This window comes from Neolamprologus brichardi, chromosome 12, assembly GCF_056152115.1.
Source record: "Neolamprologus brichardi isolate AB-2024 chromosome 12, ASM5615211v1, whole genome shotgun sequence".
NCBI classification, from domain to species: domain Eukaryota; kingdom Metazoa; phylum Chordata; class Actinopteri; order Cichliformes; family Cichlidae; genus Neolamprologus; species Neolamprologus brichardi.
In genome coordinates this window covers 13,304,443-13,318,783 of record NC_142115.1, presented here as the reverse complement: position 1 = coordinate 13,318,783, position 14,341 = coordinate 13,304,443, and the positions used below count along the sequence as shown (strand labels likewise).

Here is a 14,341-nt window from a genome sequence, read left to right as displayed (position 1 = left end):
GCCACATTCATCCACTCCTTTCACACCATTACACCTAAAAGACTCAAAGCCAGCCGACCTATAAATAGAGGAAAATTTGTTTTTCAGTGGCATTGCAGTTGAACAAACCACCAACGGGGATGAAAACATCAGAAAAGAGGTTATACTGTGGGCTTTTTTTAACCTACGATTGTGTTTATAAGAAAGATATTAAGAAGAAAGGAGTGTTTTCTCTCTAGTATTTACTCTTGTGGACGACTCGCAGGGTCAGTCGGTCAAAGCACGGTAAAAAGGGCTTCTCTGATTGCATGCCTACTGGCTGACACAATAGAGCCGCTAATCTTCTTATTTAGAATCCAAAGGCTAGCCATATCTTAATGAAGCTGTAATGAGCTCTTGAAAATCCCTGAATTGCGGGAGGGATTATTGAATTGAAACAACTCTGGTAATCATAACGTTTGAGTAGCCACTCAGTATTTACTGCCCACTGAGCCACATTTTTATCCACTTACTAGACCTGATTGCTCGAGCGTGTTTTTGGTGTAATTTTGACCTGCGAGAGCTTTTTTCTGTGTTTGTTTTCTGAAAAGCCTGACATTGTGGTTTCACTGCCAGCGCATCCAGGTGTGCACGTAGCCCGCGCTATCTGCTGTGTGATTACGACCTGCTGACAGGCTGGCGAGACAGAAGACCAGAGGAAATAAACAGCCATCTGAAAACAAACACAGAAATCAGGCTTTGCGCTTTGCATGCAATTCACTGCGCACTTTTTTCCTTATTATTATTTCACAGCTCAGTCTTATAATGGCCTAGATTCCTCTTAAATTGAATTAATTGAAGATTCAAAACTCACAAGGAAATAGACGCGAGTAAAACAGCAGTTACTTTTGTGGATTTCCCAGCATTCACTGTGTGAAAGACAGACACTTACTAGAGGTATAGTTTTCTGTTTAGCATCCTTTCACAGAGTAGAAGTGCCACTTCACCATTGAGCATTTGTCAGTTTATGGATGTTGCTGTCATGTCAGCCTTCCCGTACACACAGTGTGCAGCGCAGTGTGTAAATAAAAGAGAACAGGCGTACACATGGGCGACAGGAACACAGCATATACACAGGAGGCGCTCAGTTCCTACCTGACGGGGAAACATCACAGTATCAAACGATATAGAGTCAACGCTTCTGATTTCAGCTGTTTTGACTTATTCTCTTATTAATAATGTTAATTTTCCCATCTTAATTCATCTCTTGAATGCATTTGCTGAAACCTGTCCCTGTTTCTGTGTCTCTGCAGGTCTCAGCATCCGTGGCGCTCAGGAGGAGGACCCCCCAGACCCTCAGCTCATGCGTTTAGACAATATGCTGTTGGCAGAGGGAGTAGCGGGACCAGAGAAAGGTGGCGGATCTGCCGCCGCAGCCGCCGCCGCCGCTGCCTCGGGCGGGGCAGCTGATAACTCAATCGAACATTCCGACTACAGAGCCAAACTCACCCAGATCAGACAGATTTACCACACAGAGCTGGAGAAATATGAACAGGTAAGTTGGAGCTTTACAACCCCAAGGTTAAGATCCTCCCAAGAAATGCCTCCCGAATGAGTTTTTATTGGAAATAGCACACACCCTCCAAAATGTTCTTTATGCATTATTCCATGTGACTACCAGCTTTCAAATTTTCACTTTGTGTTTAAATGTTTAAAAGCCACTGAGTTGTACTTTCACAACTGCAAACTGTGGCGAATATGTGCGATAGAGGAGGATGTGGGGAAAAAAGCAGCTCGGGAAAAAGCGAAATTGCTGTATTATTCACTGTGTTGTAGTTGATTATAGAGATCCAAAGGAGTGCCCCAGTCATCTGTGTTAAATGAAAGTATGATCAGCTCTTTCACCCAGCACTTTGAGCCTGCCATTAAACACGGGCATTATGGGTGAAAATAGAAGGTGAAACTGTGATGCCTCAGCAAGCCAGTGAGGTAAATTAGAGTAATTTACTTTGTGCTCTCTCCGAGAGAGGAGGTGGGTATGCGGGGGCACACAACACTTCGCCTGGAGTAAATGCATCTTTCTTAAGGGTGTTTCCAGGTTTTAATTATCTAAATGTAAATACTTAACAAATTTTACTCAGAGTAATGAGCTAAAGTGTGCACTACGTAAATGAGTTATTCTAATTAATCATGTATGAACTACCGTGTTAACGAAAAGCTGCTTAACTTCAGTGCATTAAGGCCAGGCCAAATTGCAGATCTGCATTTATTCTGAGATGACTTCACCTATTATGTCACAGTTATATGCAAACGCCGCACTCCGTGGAGGCTTTTATCAAGAACAGCGTGCATATTAACTCATTTAATACATGAAAAATGGATATAACTTTAAAACATCAGTCAAGAGCTTTTTAAAGTTCTAAAACAAACAAACAACAAAAAACCCACCTCACGTTGGTTGCTTTTGTCACTCTTTCTCTTGGCAGGCATGTAACGAATTCACTACCCACGTGATGAACCTGCTGAGGGAACAGTCTCGTACGCGGCCCATTTCTCCCAAAGAGATTGAGCGCATGGTGGGAATCATCCACCGTAAGTTCAGTTCCATCCAGATGCAACTGAAGCAGAGCACCTGTGAGGCTGTCATGATCCTGCGCTCCAGATTCCTTGATGCCAGGTCAGTTGATCGTGTGTGCTTAGTGCTAATGCGCGCACGCGCATGTGTGTAGGTATAAAGTTTCGACTTTTTTATTGCTTCTGCGTGACCCACATAAGTAAATCCAGTGGGCGAGGTCATTTTTAGACGGTGCGCAGGTCTGAAGTTTCTTTTCACTTTTCTGGCACAGCACACAGTGTGAGCACTGCAGAGATGCATGATTTTAATTATGCCCATGTTCCATGCGTTATCCATTTCCAAGACAATCATGCACTCACACCTGAGAGCAGTTAGGACCCAAATGAAATGGGGGCCGAGTCATGTGTAATGGATGGAGGGGAGGTCATCAGCAGGTGTTGTGGATTACTCTAATCACTAACAGTATGGTGCATTGTAGAGGCTCTGCGGAGAGAAGCACAAGTTTGGGCCAAACAAGCCAAGTGGAAGCACATTTGCTGCCCACTGCCTGTGTGAAGCACAGTAAACAAGGCAAAATAAGCAAATGCTCAACAACATGATAAGTAGTGCCCTGGGAGGGAAGGGGACCCAGATCTAGTTAGAGTTTGCTTGTTTCTACTGGAGATCCCTGGGGCTGTGGCACTTCAGGAACAATGCTCAACTGTGCATGCCATGATTTCTATAATGTACCGAGATGCACTCCGACTGGGCTTTGCGCTCCATCATGAAGCCCACCCATCCGCTGCACTAAACTCTACACATTACACGCTTGGACTAGAGATTGGAGACCAACACACCAAATTAAACATTGTATGTATTTTGCAACGGTATGTGTATGTGTGTCTGTCTGTGTGCTTGTCAGTTTATTGGTTGTAGTCTTTTGTGTGTTGATGAGGCTCTTGGAGCAGGACACGATATCCTGCTCCTGAGGGCCCTTAGAGCCCATTCCTCATTATTTTCACCATTTATGTGTGAGATTGATTGTGCAATTTGTGCAATCCAAATGGATGAGTTAATGCTGGTCTCACTAATAGGCTTGCTCGGTGTTTCTCTCGTTTTGCTCCCCACTCAGGCGGAAAAGGAGAAACTTCAGCAAGCAGGCAACAGAAATTTTGAACGAATATTTCTACTCGCACCTCAGCAACCCGTATCCGAGCGAGGAGGCAAAAGAGGAGCTGGCCAAGAAGTGCAGCATCACAGTTTCCCAGGTGGGTAGTGCTCGTCTAACAGTAGCTGGTGGGTAATCAGGTTGGGAAAGGCTAAAAGCCTCGAGGGATAGTTACCGTAGGTCGCACCACCAAGGCGCAATGTCCTTTGCTAACCTTGACATTGTGACTTCCTAATGATCCTTCAGTCAAGGCTGGTCCCAGTCAGTCAGAGCAGGGCCACAGGGAAGGGAGGCCTGTATCATCTTAGCCTCAATCAAAGCACTATGCTGTCCTTCCTTAGTCGCCCCAGCGCTGGGTCCCCTGCCATTTTTCCCCCTCATTCCCATCCACCATGTGCGCTCTCTCTCTCTTGCCTGGTCAGTCGCTCAGGTCATATGGAAAGGAAAAAAAAGGCATCATCCATTACTTTAAGAAAAGCGGTCACTCCGGTGCTTCAAAAACACTGGATGATCCTGGGTATTTACTCATATGTTTGCTCTTCAAGTGACCTTGCAGGAGTCTGCTAATTCTGTTATATTTCACACTTAAAAAGTCAACTTTCCAATTTGATATCTATCATAGCCTCCTCATTGGGTAAACCTGAAGGCAATATCTCTCACACCTAACCCCCACATCCAAAGTATTATTACCCTGTCTTCTCTTTTTTTTCCTCCCCCCTTTGCTATGATTGTGACTACTATCTAGATTTTTTTATTCTCCATTGTTCTATGGTTGTCCTCTTGAGACACAATATCAGAGAAACATGAATCTATACAATAATCTGCAGTGTTTTGTCTGTGTGGGGAGGGGGTGATGAGGGGTATATTGAGTGTAGTCATGAAGAGTCAGATACTGTAAAAGCCCATTCTTTTTTGCCTTCAGGGGGTGGGAAGCACCATCACAGTATCACAGGTATGTCATAACTTCTCCTGATCCACTGTTTTCATTTTTTTGTACCTCCTTTGTTCATGTATGTAATGGCCTCACAGTTGTCCACTGCACAGACCCTCCCTCTCTTACACTATTGGATCCATGCTAATGCTATAATATCAAATTTAAAGTTTGAATTTACATTTTAAAAAAAGCGTGGCTAAGCTATATCAGCATTTACATCCCACTTTTAACAAGAGATTGCAGCCTATTTTTAATGTTTGACATCTTTACACTACACCCATATTATCACCATACTATGTGTGTACAAATGTGTCACATGTAATTTTTACTTTCTGGCTATGGTTTATGACATGATTTATTTGTTTTCTTTTTCTTTTCTTTCCTTGTTGTTTTGTTTTCTTGTAGAAGATTGAATAATTGTGTGATCTTTTTAAATCTTGAACGCCCACCCCCCCTCCAAAAAAATTGCACTTAGAGTTTATTTATATCCTTCCCACCTCATGATCACTGTGTGATTTACAGCAGTTAAAGAAATGGGCATTGTTGTCTGAGTGTCTCCTAAAGCAGTCCGCTGAACCAGTTCCCAGGAGAACAAATAAGTCTTTGCAGAAATTAGAGGGCTTTTAAAAATTCACCTGAACTCATCCCGGGCCCCATTAGTGGTGTACTCCTCGATAAGCGGAGGCCATGGCAGACATCATTATTGACTTATTCTTAGTGCTTTGGCTCATTTTAGGAGGGTAACAGAGTGAGAGGCTTGACATAATGCTGGGTTCACTATAAGTATGTTATCCCTCACTGTGGCCCAGCCTTTCAGATTCATATACCGCTTACTGTGGTCACGCTGCAGGCTGGACTAATACCCCCCCCCTTTTTTTTTTTTGGTGCTTTCTTGATTGCACAAGTAGTTCATTAACTAAACACCATCAGTTGTGAATGGTATGCCAATATCGCTTTGCAGCTTTGCTCAATACATCTTTGCTGATGAAACACCCTGCATCATTTTAACAGGGATCACTGAAAATGAAGTCATCTTCAAGTCAAGCACACACTCAGATTCCAGCAGTCCAAACGCCACATTTCCTTTCTATTATTACTTTTAATGCCCTTAAAATACCCTTGAATTAACAAAATTGCAGATGTCTGTTTCATGTCCGATTACTGCTTGAACACAGAACTGATGCACAATGATGTATTTAAGGTGGTAATATTACCTAGTGCGAGACCAGGTCTTATTTCCTTTTTTATTCATTTTATTTATTATTATTATTATTATTATTATTATTATTATTATTATTATTATTATTATTATTATTATTATTATTATTATTATTATTTAATTTGCATGTGCATTGCAGAAGGGGCTAAGGGCATGGAATATGATGGATGTAGTTTGTGATGAGGTGTGTGGATGCTTCAGAGGCCACCTTTGATGTAATATGAGTCAATATAACACTGGTTAACTGTTAAACCTGATTCCACCACAGGGTTAATATGTTCTGTTATAATGCAAAATGTATGACACCCTTTCCAATATTTCAGCTATTTAAAAATAATAATAATTTCAAGGCAGCGAATGCTTTATTTTTTGTATTTGATCTTACAGTAGGGCATTGCAAGCTCACTGTTGGCTCATGCATTGGTCATATATTGATCAGAAAGCAGTATTTATCTGAGACACGATGAAATAGTCCAAACTCTTAACTACAGTGTGCAACAATGAAGCCAGTTGTAGTATAGCTTTGCACAGAAAGTCTGCATTGTCATGACACAATCGCTGCCTTTGAGTGCGGGTAGTGTCAGGTAATTCTTACCAAACATAGGAGTCAATTGAATGCATGGTCTGCTACGGTGCTGTGCTGTATATCTATTCAATATTTTAGCTGAACCCGAGAATCACTAAAGCCAGAGTTCATCGGGCAGGAGAGAAATGTGTGTGCAGAATAAAGAAGGGTGGTATAACATCCACAAGATGTGACGCCACTGCAGCTGAGTCTGTCCAGACTGCTGAGGCTTGTAACACAATAAATGTGTGCACTACAGTCATAACACACTCAAAAAAAAAATCTATTAATTTTATGAAGTAATCAGTCATATTTTATTGCAGGATTTGCCTCCTTTCTGATGAAAGTAATATGCGATGAAAGTAAACTAGTGTATAGTCTGTATCCATTAAGTCAAATTTAATGATAAAAATAGGTCTGAACGTGCAAACACCACAACTGGCCACAACTGACATTTTAATAAATGCAGATCTGTTTAATGCACTGTTTTTACGAACATTTTGTTAAATTAAACAGACTGATGAGCTTTACAAAACATTTTATATGATTTTTCAGGGGTTTGTGGGCACATTGCGAGCTGTCCAAAAGAGCAACAATATTGCATCGTCTTAGGCTCTACAATCCACTCTAAGCAGGTTAAGTAAAAAGGATGATGGCCAGGGCTTTCATTGCTTCCAATTAAGCCTTGCTTGTTAGTTTAACCTCTAGGTAAACCCATCAAACAATTGATGTCAAGGAAACCCTGCCAACAGTGGGCCTCGCCTGAATGGTCATTAATTTTAATTGCCTAGATATTAAAGATTTAGAGCACAGAGACGTGGAGGATAGAAATGATCTGATGTCCTGCAAATCCAGTCAGTTTTTACGCCACAGCATCGGCGGGCTGCTGGGGATATTAAAATTTAAGCACATGGGTGGAAATTAAATAAAGCGTCATTAGGGGCAGCTGCTCTTTGGCTGGTCCAGCCGTGGGCTGCAGGGCCTGAGAGGGGGGCTGCAGCACAGCGACAAGACACTCTAATTTATAGGACCATTAAAAACAAGCATCATCTCATTATTATTCCACTGTTATTGCAGAGCCAGCATTCACACATAAGGTTCACACCATACAACTTTTCAGTGTCTGATGTTGAATGGCATCGTTTCGGTCCAACAAAATTAACATATCCGACTGCTCTAAATCTGAACGTACCCAGTTTCTAGTGCATGTTTGATCTCGAGTCTTTCTCGAGCCTTAAGAGCTCTAGGCCTGCCCCAATAATCTCTGTACTGCTTCTCATGTCTACGGCGCTCTAAATCACTGAGCGTGCACAAATGTTTCATTGCCTTAGTGTTTTATGATCTTCCAAAGTAAAGCAACCCAGACTCAGTAATCCCAAAAAACTGTGTAATGTTTTCCAGTGGTTATGCTAAATTGGACGTACTCTTCATATGATGAATTATTACAATACGTTAAGCAACTGTATTTCTATAAAATGTCAATCACCTGGACCCACTCGTCTGGAACCAGCGAGAATTCTGTGGAGGATAAAATATGAACATTCATATGTTTCACTGAGGGAAATGTCAAAATTTGTATCCTTAACAACCAGTCCTCATATGAGAAATATGTACCGACTTCAGCGTCTGTGCAATAGGAGCCCCTTGTGTTTTAGTTTTGTCAGGAGACAGATCTGAGAGCATGTCATGCTCCCATCCATGAGAAGACACAAGTGGCTCCTGATTACGGCTTAATTAGCTTGTGTACCCGGCGGACATTAGCACAGGGGCTGGGAATTGGGTACTTGATGGACCCAAACATGACATCTTGAAACAATCGCACTGCTCAGTGCATGGTGCTGTGCCTGCTTGACATCTGACTCCTCTGCTCCTCCTCCTTCTGCTCTCCCACGCAGGTATCCAACTGGTTTGGCAACAAAAGGATCCGGTACAAGAAAAATATCGGCAAGTTTCAGGAAGAAGCCAACCTGTATGCCGCCAAGACTGCTGTAAATGCGGCACACGCTGCAGCCGCTGCAGTGCAGAACAGCCAGGCCAACTCCCCTACCACACCTAACTCCGGTAGGCATTCCTGCATATAGACAAATAAAACAAACGAAAAGATCTACCTTCTACCTCAGTCCTTAACCTGCTGCCTGCCTGCCTCACTCTCTCATGCACCATTCACACAGGCTAGAGTGACAGGCTCTGCTCCCAGCTCGGGGATCACAGTGTCTCCTGTCTATAAGACAGTTGATGCCAAGCAAACTCATGCATAAAGAGAGCGTTCCTGACTTGTGAACCGAGAACACATGTATTTTTGGCAAAATAAGAAAAAACAATTCTAAAATAATGCCGTGGGATTTGTTTTCCCTTGACTTTCTGTCAACTTCTTGTCATTTCTAATGTAATGGTATGTATTCCCACTGAATGGTAAAGGCATTTTGCAAAAAAGTGAAACATAATTGCTGGGAGCATTTTACCTGCAGTAGTAGTATCAAAATGGTATTATGTGCAGTTGATGCTGAATAAAAATAAAGATAAAAGCAAAGAGCCTGAAAGGGCATATTTAGTCAAGTTTGATGAGTAATGTAATGCTGAGTTTGGACTAGCTTGAGCTTCGTCGGGATGTGGTAAGCTTATGAAGTGGTCCCTTTTTCTTGCACCCAGGATTCCAGATGAAAGATGAAGAGTTTCAGCTGGATTCTGCAGAGAGCAAAAACACTCTTTTAAGCAACATGTTTACTGGTACTGGTCTTTTCATAAGCTTCTTATTGTCCTTGTCATTTACCATGTGATACCTCCCTGCTAATTTAGACTGGAAGTAGGTGATGTGGAACAATTGGGAGCTTAAGCGACCAACCACATATAGAACCGGTCCCCTTGTTGTCATGTGATTTTCATTTAATTTGTGCTCACTGCATTTGTAAAAAAAAGATCTTCAGTTCTTCTGCACATCATCCTCCTCCTCCTCTGTTTTGGTTCCTTGCCTTTTCTTCCGTCACCCCTGTAGTTGCCTGCTTTATGGGAGTCTTTCTTCTGTGTGTTTGTCTGCTTGAGCTGGGTGTGTTTTTTACAGATAAATGTGTGTGCGTGCGTGCGTGTCTGTGTGTGTGCCTGTGCTTTCCCTTTATAGCCCTCTCATGTATTCAGCTACTTACATCTTCCCTTTCCAGGTTCTTCAGGTTCTTTTAACCTCCCAAACTCTGGGGACATGTTCTTGAGCATGCAGAGTCTGAATGGGGATTCTTACCAAGGGGCACAAGTCGGAGCCAATGTACAGTCACAGGTAGGAGCAACAATCAGGGACAGTTCCTGACGACTAGTGCAGAGAGCTGTCCTTGTCTTGCCTGTGTACTGAGCCATCCACAGTGCAGTCTAAGAAGCACAACAAACTGAAAAAAGCAAAAAAAAAAAAAAAAAAAAAAATCCAAAAAACATAAATAAGAAAAACATGCTGCCCATCCACAGGCAGTTCAAATTACCAAGCGAGGCCTCCAATAACAGCCCATTGACTGAAGTGTTTACTGACTATTTCGCTTTGGATGGAATGCTTTGGCCGCCAAAATATGATCCCACCCCACTGCAATCATGCCGCAAAGCAGTTTCCTGGTTACTATTCAAAACATTGTCTGAATGCATTTGGCTTTGACTTGAGCTCTTGGGTTGGTATTTGGGTTTTTTGGTACGATGTTATCCCCTTTTTTCTGTACTTCTGTATTGCTATCTTCCTGTCTCATCTTGTTATTGTTTGTTGTTGATGTCTTCCATTTTGTGAGTTTAACGCAGCTACACAGCCGACACACTGCACACACTCACTACCACACCAGAAAAAAAATATATGCTCATTCATAATAAAGGTAAAGAAAAATCAAAGCTAATTTAAGATTTTTTTTAAAGCCTATGTGTTCCATTACTTTTACTTATGCTTTTATTTGGTATAAATCCACAACTGCTTTAGATGAAGTAGTATACCTGAGCATGCTCGTAACATCACTATCCTTTGTTTTAAATTTTATTTTGAAAATCTTTTTGCCGTGTTTTTTTCTGGTTAGTACATTTGCTGTCTCTGAAGTCCCTTTTTGTTAATTTCACTTCAGTTAATATCTTTTGCTTTACTAAGCATGTTTACAGTTAGTGTTGGACGTCTGCGAGACACTCGGCTGACCATCTTGTCCACCTTGTCTGTCCCTTCAGGTGGATACCCTGCGCCATGTTATCAGTCAGACGGCAGGATACAATGATGCTCTGGGGGGAAACACGATGTATAGTCCACATGGCCTAAATGTAAGTGAAGGTTTTATTGGCTTGCACATGGAGCTTGTTGAGGCAAAGGGAGTGTGAAATTCATTGATACTTTTTTTTTTTCAATAAAAGTGCTGCATGGTTATCCTTTAATTTTATTCAATGAAATTACAGTGCATTACATTGCTTTACAACCTGCACAATAAAATATTAGCCAGTGTGTCACATCACTGTGTCACCTGATCTAAATAAAAGCTGCTTTTAATAAAGAATATGCTACACAGCAGGTGAATAAAATCAGATTTACTTTAATAAACGGCTTTTAATACTTTGTTTGACTCAAACCAAGAATGAGATTTGGAGGGGGGAAAAAAAACACACCCTATCTGTTGCATTTCAGCTGCTTTGAAATGCTTCACAGCATTTTCCGTAGACTTATCTTCATGATAAAATATGATCACGTGATCGCCCGCAGCCTTTTTCCAGACATGAATTTCTTCTTCCCTGATGAGGTTTGATACGGCGCCTTTTTGTAAAGCAGCACATAATCTGAAGCTATCAGAGTAAAGATTAATTTCGTTGATGAGGGAGGATGGAGAGTGAAGGAGAGAAAGAGAGAGAAATAGGAGGAGACAGCTCGTTCTCTCGGCACTGTATCAACACTGCAGCATTTGCTCTCTTTGTGTTAGCATGCCTGTTGGGTGAAATGCACAGATATTCACAGTCTTAATAGTATGTAAGAGTTAAGCATGAAAATAAGGTATTAAATTCGTTTTTAAAAAATCTATTTCTTTTTTTTTTTTTTAAATTTAAACAAACGGTGGCGGCTGTTGCCAGCAATTCTGTGCTGTTGGTGTCATTTTAGCTTTGCTGTAGCCTTATTGCTATAAGCTCTTTAGACATGTCAACTCCTTGTAGGATCAAGTGTTTCTTTCTTTCTCACAAGGTTTCTCACTTCCATGTGCAGTGTAGACCTGTGCCTACTGGCTCAGCAGAGCTCAGCGTGATCCCTACTAAAATATTAATAGTCGAATAACCTTAACACATGAAAAGAGAGGATCGGAGCACAAAGAGTAATAAAGTAAAAAAAAATATTCTGAACAGAAAGCTGTGGAAAAGCAGCCGTTTTTAGCCATAGCCCAGAAAATGCACTATTGATATATTCACATAGACCTTTAGCTGTGTTGGTGGTGACGTAGAGGGATCCAGTAAAGGCTAGGTCACGCCTGGAGCAAAGCAAAGTCAGGCTGGCTAAGACTGGCTCTCTTGGAGAGGCCCTGCCCTGTCACTTTCCCTCAGCTCTCCCCACCTCACGCAGCCCGAGCCCTCCCTCTTCTTGACTGACAGGAGAATATGTAGCGACAAGCTGTCGGTCGCTTCTGAAATCTGCTTAGACACTGATTTCAGGGATCGCTCCCATTGGTTGGGACACAGGACAAATTTGTTTTTGAGAGTCTCTTTGCTGATGCTACTGTAACACGGAGACGAGACTAACTGCGTCTGCAACATTTTAATATCAACTGACACATTAGGGCAATCAGTCTATATATCTACATATTCTGTTTTTGGAGTGTCTAGAATTTACCAGGTTCATATTGCATCGAGTGTTTGATTGTAATCTCAACCTTTTCCATTTGTGTCCAAGGCTAATGGGGGATGGCAAGATGCAACGACTCCATCTTCTGTAATATCTCCAACAGAAGGACCTGGAAGTGTGCACTCCGATACCTCGAATTGATCCGCTATTAATGCATCTTCGCCTCTAGCAGGACTTTTTAACTGGCTGACCACCTGAAGAGGATATTGAAAAATAAACTTTCACAGCAGATTGGTTTTCACGTATCTTAAAATGTATCACGACCGTGTTGCACGCATTGAAACTCCATCCTCCATTATGAACACCAAGTGTTTCCCGGTAGCTGTTTTGTTCTTTCTTCATAAATCAATCAAGCGTACACACCATGCTTTTCTTCTTCTTTTTAATTTGTTGGTTCACTGTAGAGGTAAACACATGCACATTTCCAAACAAAAATAACAGTAAGCTTTCAGGATAATTATCTCCACTCAAAAGTACGAGATGACACTCGTGTGTTTTCCGTGACATTTTATGACACCTTAAAGGCCCATTTGTTCGATTCTTGATTTAATTGCCGCTCTCCATTTTGATAATTGAGTCCTTACAACATAGAGATTAAAGCAGCTGTTTCTTTGACTGTAATGTGCTCGCAGTCTTGTCCGGCAACTCAACAATGCTGTTGTTGACAGCTCAATGGCAGCTTTGTAGTTACTTTCAAGATTTATTTTTGCCTTACAGCTGTATACATTAGTACAAGGAAATGACTATTCAAACTCTGGAACATAAAGAAGCATAATTGATTGCTTGACTATAACATGACACCACTGCATATTTTATAATTTGATGTTTAGTATGTACATATGTAAACCTTTTTTTTTGTACTGCTTATGGAAGCCCCCCTCCACAGCACACACACACACACACGGACAGTAGATCATTACAACATGGCACACAGGAGCAGGCCCCCATTACACAGGAAAAGTTGTACATAATATAGCTTAAGAGTAATTATACACCCCACCAATCAATACCCAGCTTTATTACCTCATTCATAGAAACCAATCATTTCCAACATTTCTGTAGCTTAGAGCGCTCACCTACTACCTCTAAACCATATCACCACCACAGTTTCTTTGGCCCTTATTTAATGTTTTTATGTAGTTATTTTGATCACATCTTGTAACACTGTAAACTCTTCATTCTCTATGTAATCTAATGTATATTTTAATCTTTTAATAAAATGATGTTGCAGCTGTGCAACTTAAAATAACAAATAAAAACAAAACAAAACAATGAAATAACAATATTAATACCATGGAAAATAGACGGGGAGAGGATGGGAGGGGGTGGGGTTGGGTGGCTGAAGATGTTGTTGCTCTGTGGCTTAAACGGCTGGGGGGTGTGGGCGCGCGGGGAGGGGCGGGGCGTGTGGCGAATATTGTTGTTAAATTAACACCAAACAGTTAAAACTGTTGTAAATAATGAAGGGAGGAAAAAAAAAAAGAACATTTTGAATGTTGCTCATCTTGTTACTAAATCATGCGGAGAAAAAAGACAAAAAAATCACTATAAAAACTGTAATGCATAGAGGTTTCAGTATTCAGAACTGTACATTTCCAGCTCTGTTCAACAGGGTTCAAGACTTCTTTTCTCTTTTTTCTATTGTATGTGATTCTGAAACTGAAAAGTCATGACAAATGATTTGTGGCAGTGATTCTAATGTATTAAAGATGTTTAGTGTTACTTTCTAACCAGACTACACCCTGGACTGAAAAGTCTTCCTTGTGGTAGTTGTGTAATTTCAAACATGAATAAACCTTTTGCTTTCATGACAGCAAGGGGGTGTGTTTGTTGTCTCTAGTTTTTCCCTTAACGCTTGTCTGGTAAGTAGAACCTCGGCTCTCTTCTCCATCTCTGTGAACTCTCAACGAGGGATGCAATTTAATGGTAGCTGACTGCTCCTGCTCATTAATCGAAACTTCAGAGTCATTAAAAGCCATTTCTTCTCATTTTTTAAACACATTACCTGTTTAGTTTTTAGATAGATTAAATACAAATTAAAGATAAAATCATGTTATTTATTCATCACGTATGGATTTGCCTGCTTTACATATTGTGGGTAGACGCTGAGGACTTGACCTGG

General features: G+C 41.2%; 1 protein-coding gene across 7 annotated transcripts in view; it reads left to right on the top strand.

Moving 5' to 3' along the window:
• Positions 1-14,028, top strand: part of pbx3b (pre-B-cell leukemia homeobox 3b) — a 56,850-nt gene extending 42,822 nt beyond the window's left edge. For 2 of the 7 annotated variants that reach the window (XM_006803107.3, XM_006803106.3), the window contains exons 3-11: positions 1,272-1,513; positions 2,445-2,635; positions 3,645-3,780; positions 4,603-4,632; positions 8,294-8,459; positions 9,048-9,125; positions 9,554-9,666; positions 10,575-10,664; positions 12,268-14,028. In XM_006803107.3, the coding sequence (XP_006803170.1) occupies positions 1,272-1,513; positions 2,445-2,635; positions 3,645-3,780; positions 4,603-4,632; positions 8,294-8,459; positions 9,048-9,125; positions 9,554-9,666; positions 10,575-10,664; positions 12,268-12,360 (1,139 nt within the window). In that variant the 3' untranslated portion in view covers positions 12,361-14,028. The remainder of the gene's footprint in view (positions 1-1,271; positions 1,514-2,444; positions 2,636-3,644; positions 3,781-4,602; positions 4,633-8,293; positions 8,460-9,047; positions 9,126-9,553; positions 9,667-10,574; positions 10,665-12,267) is intronic. The other 5 variants (XM_006803109.3, XM_006803108.3, XM_006803111.3 and 2 more) reach the window with 3 other exon arrangements.
• The last annotated feature ends 313 nt before the right edge of the window (positions 14,029-14,341 follow it).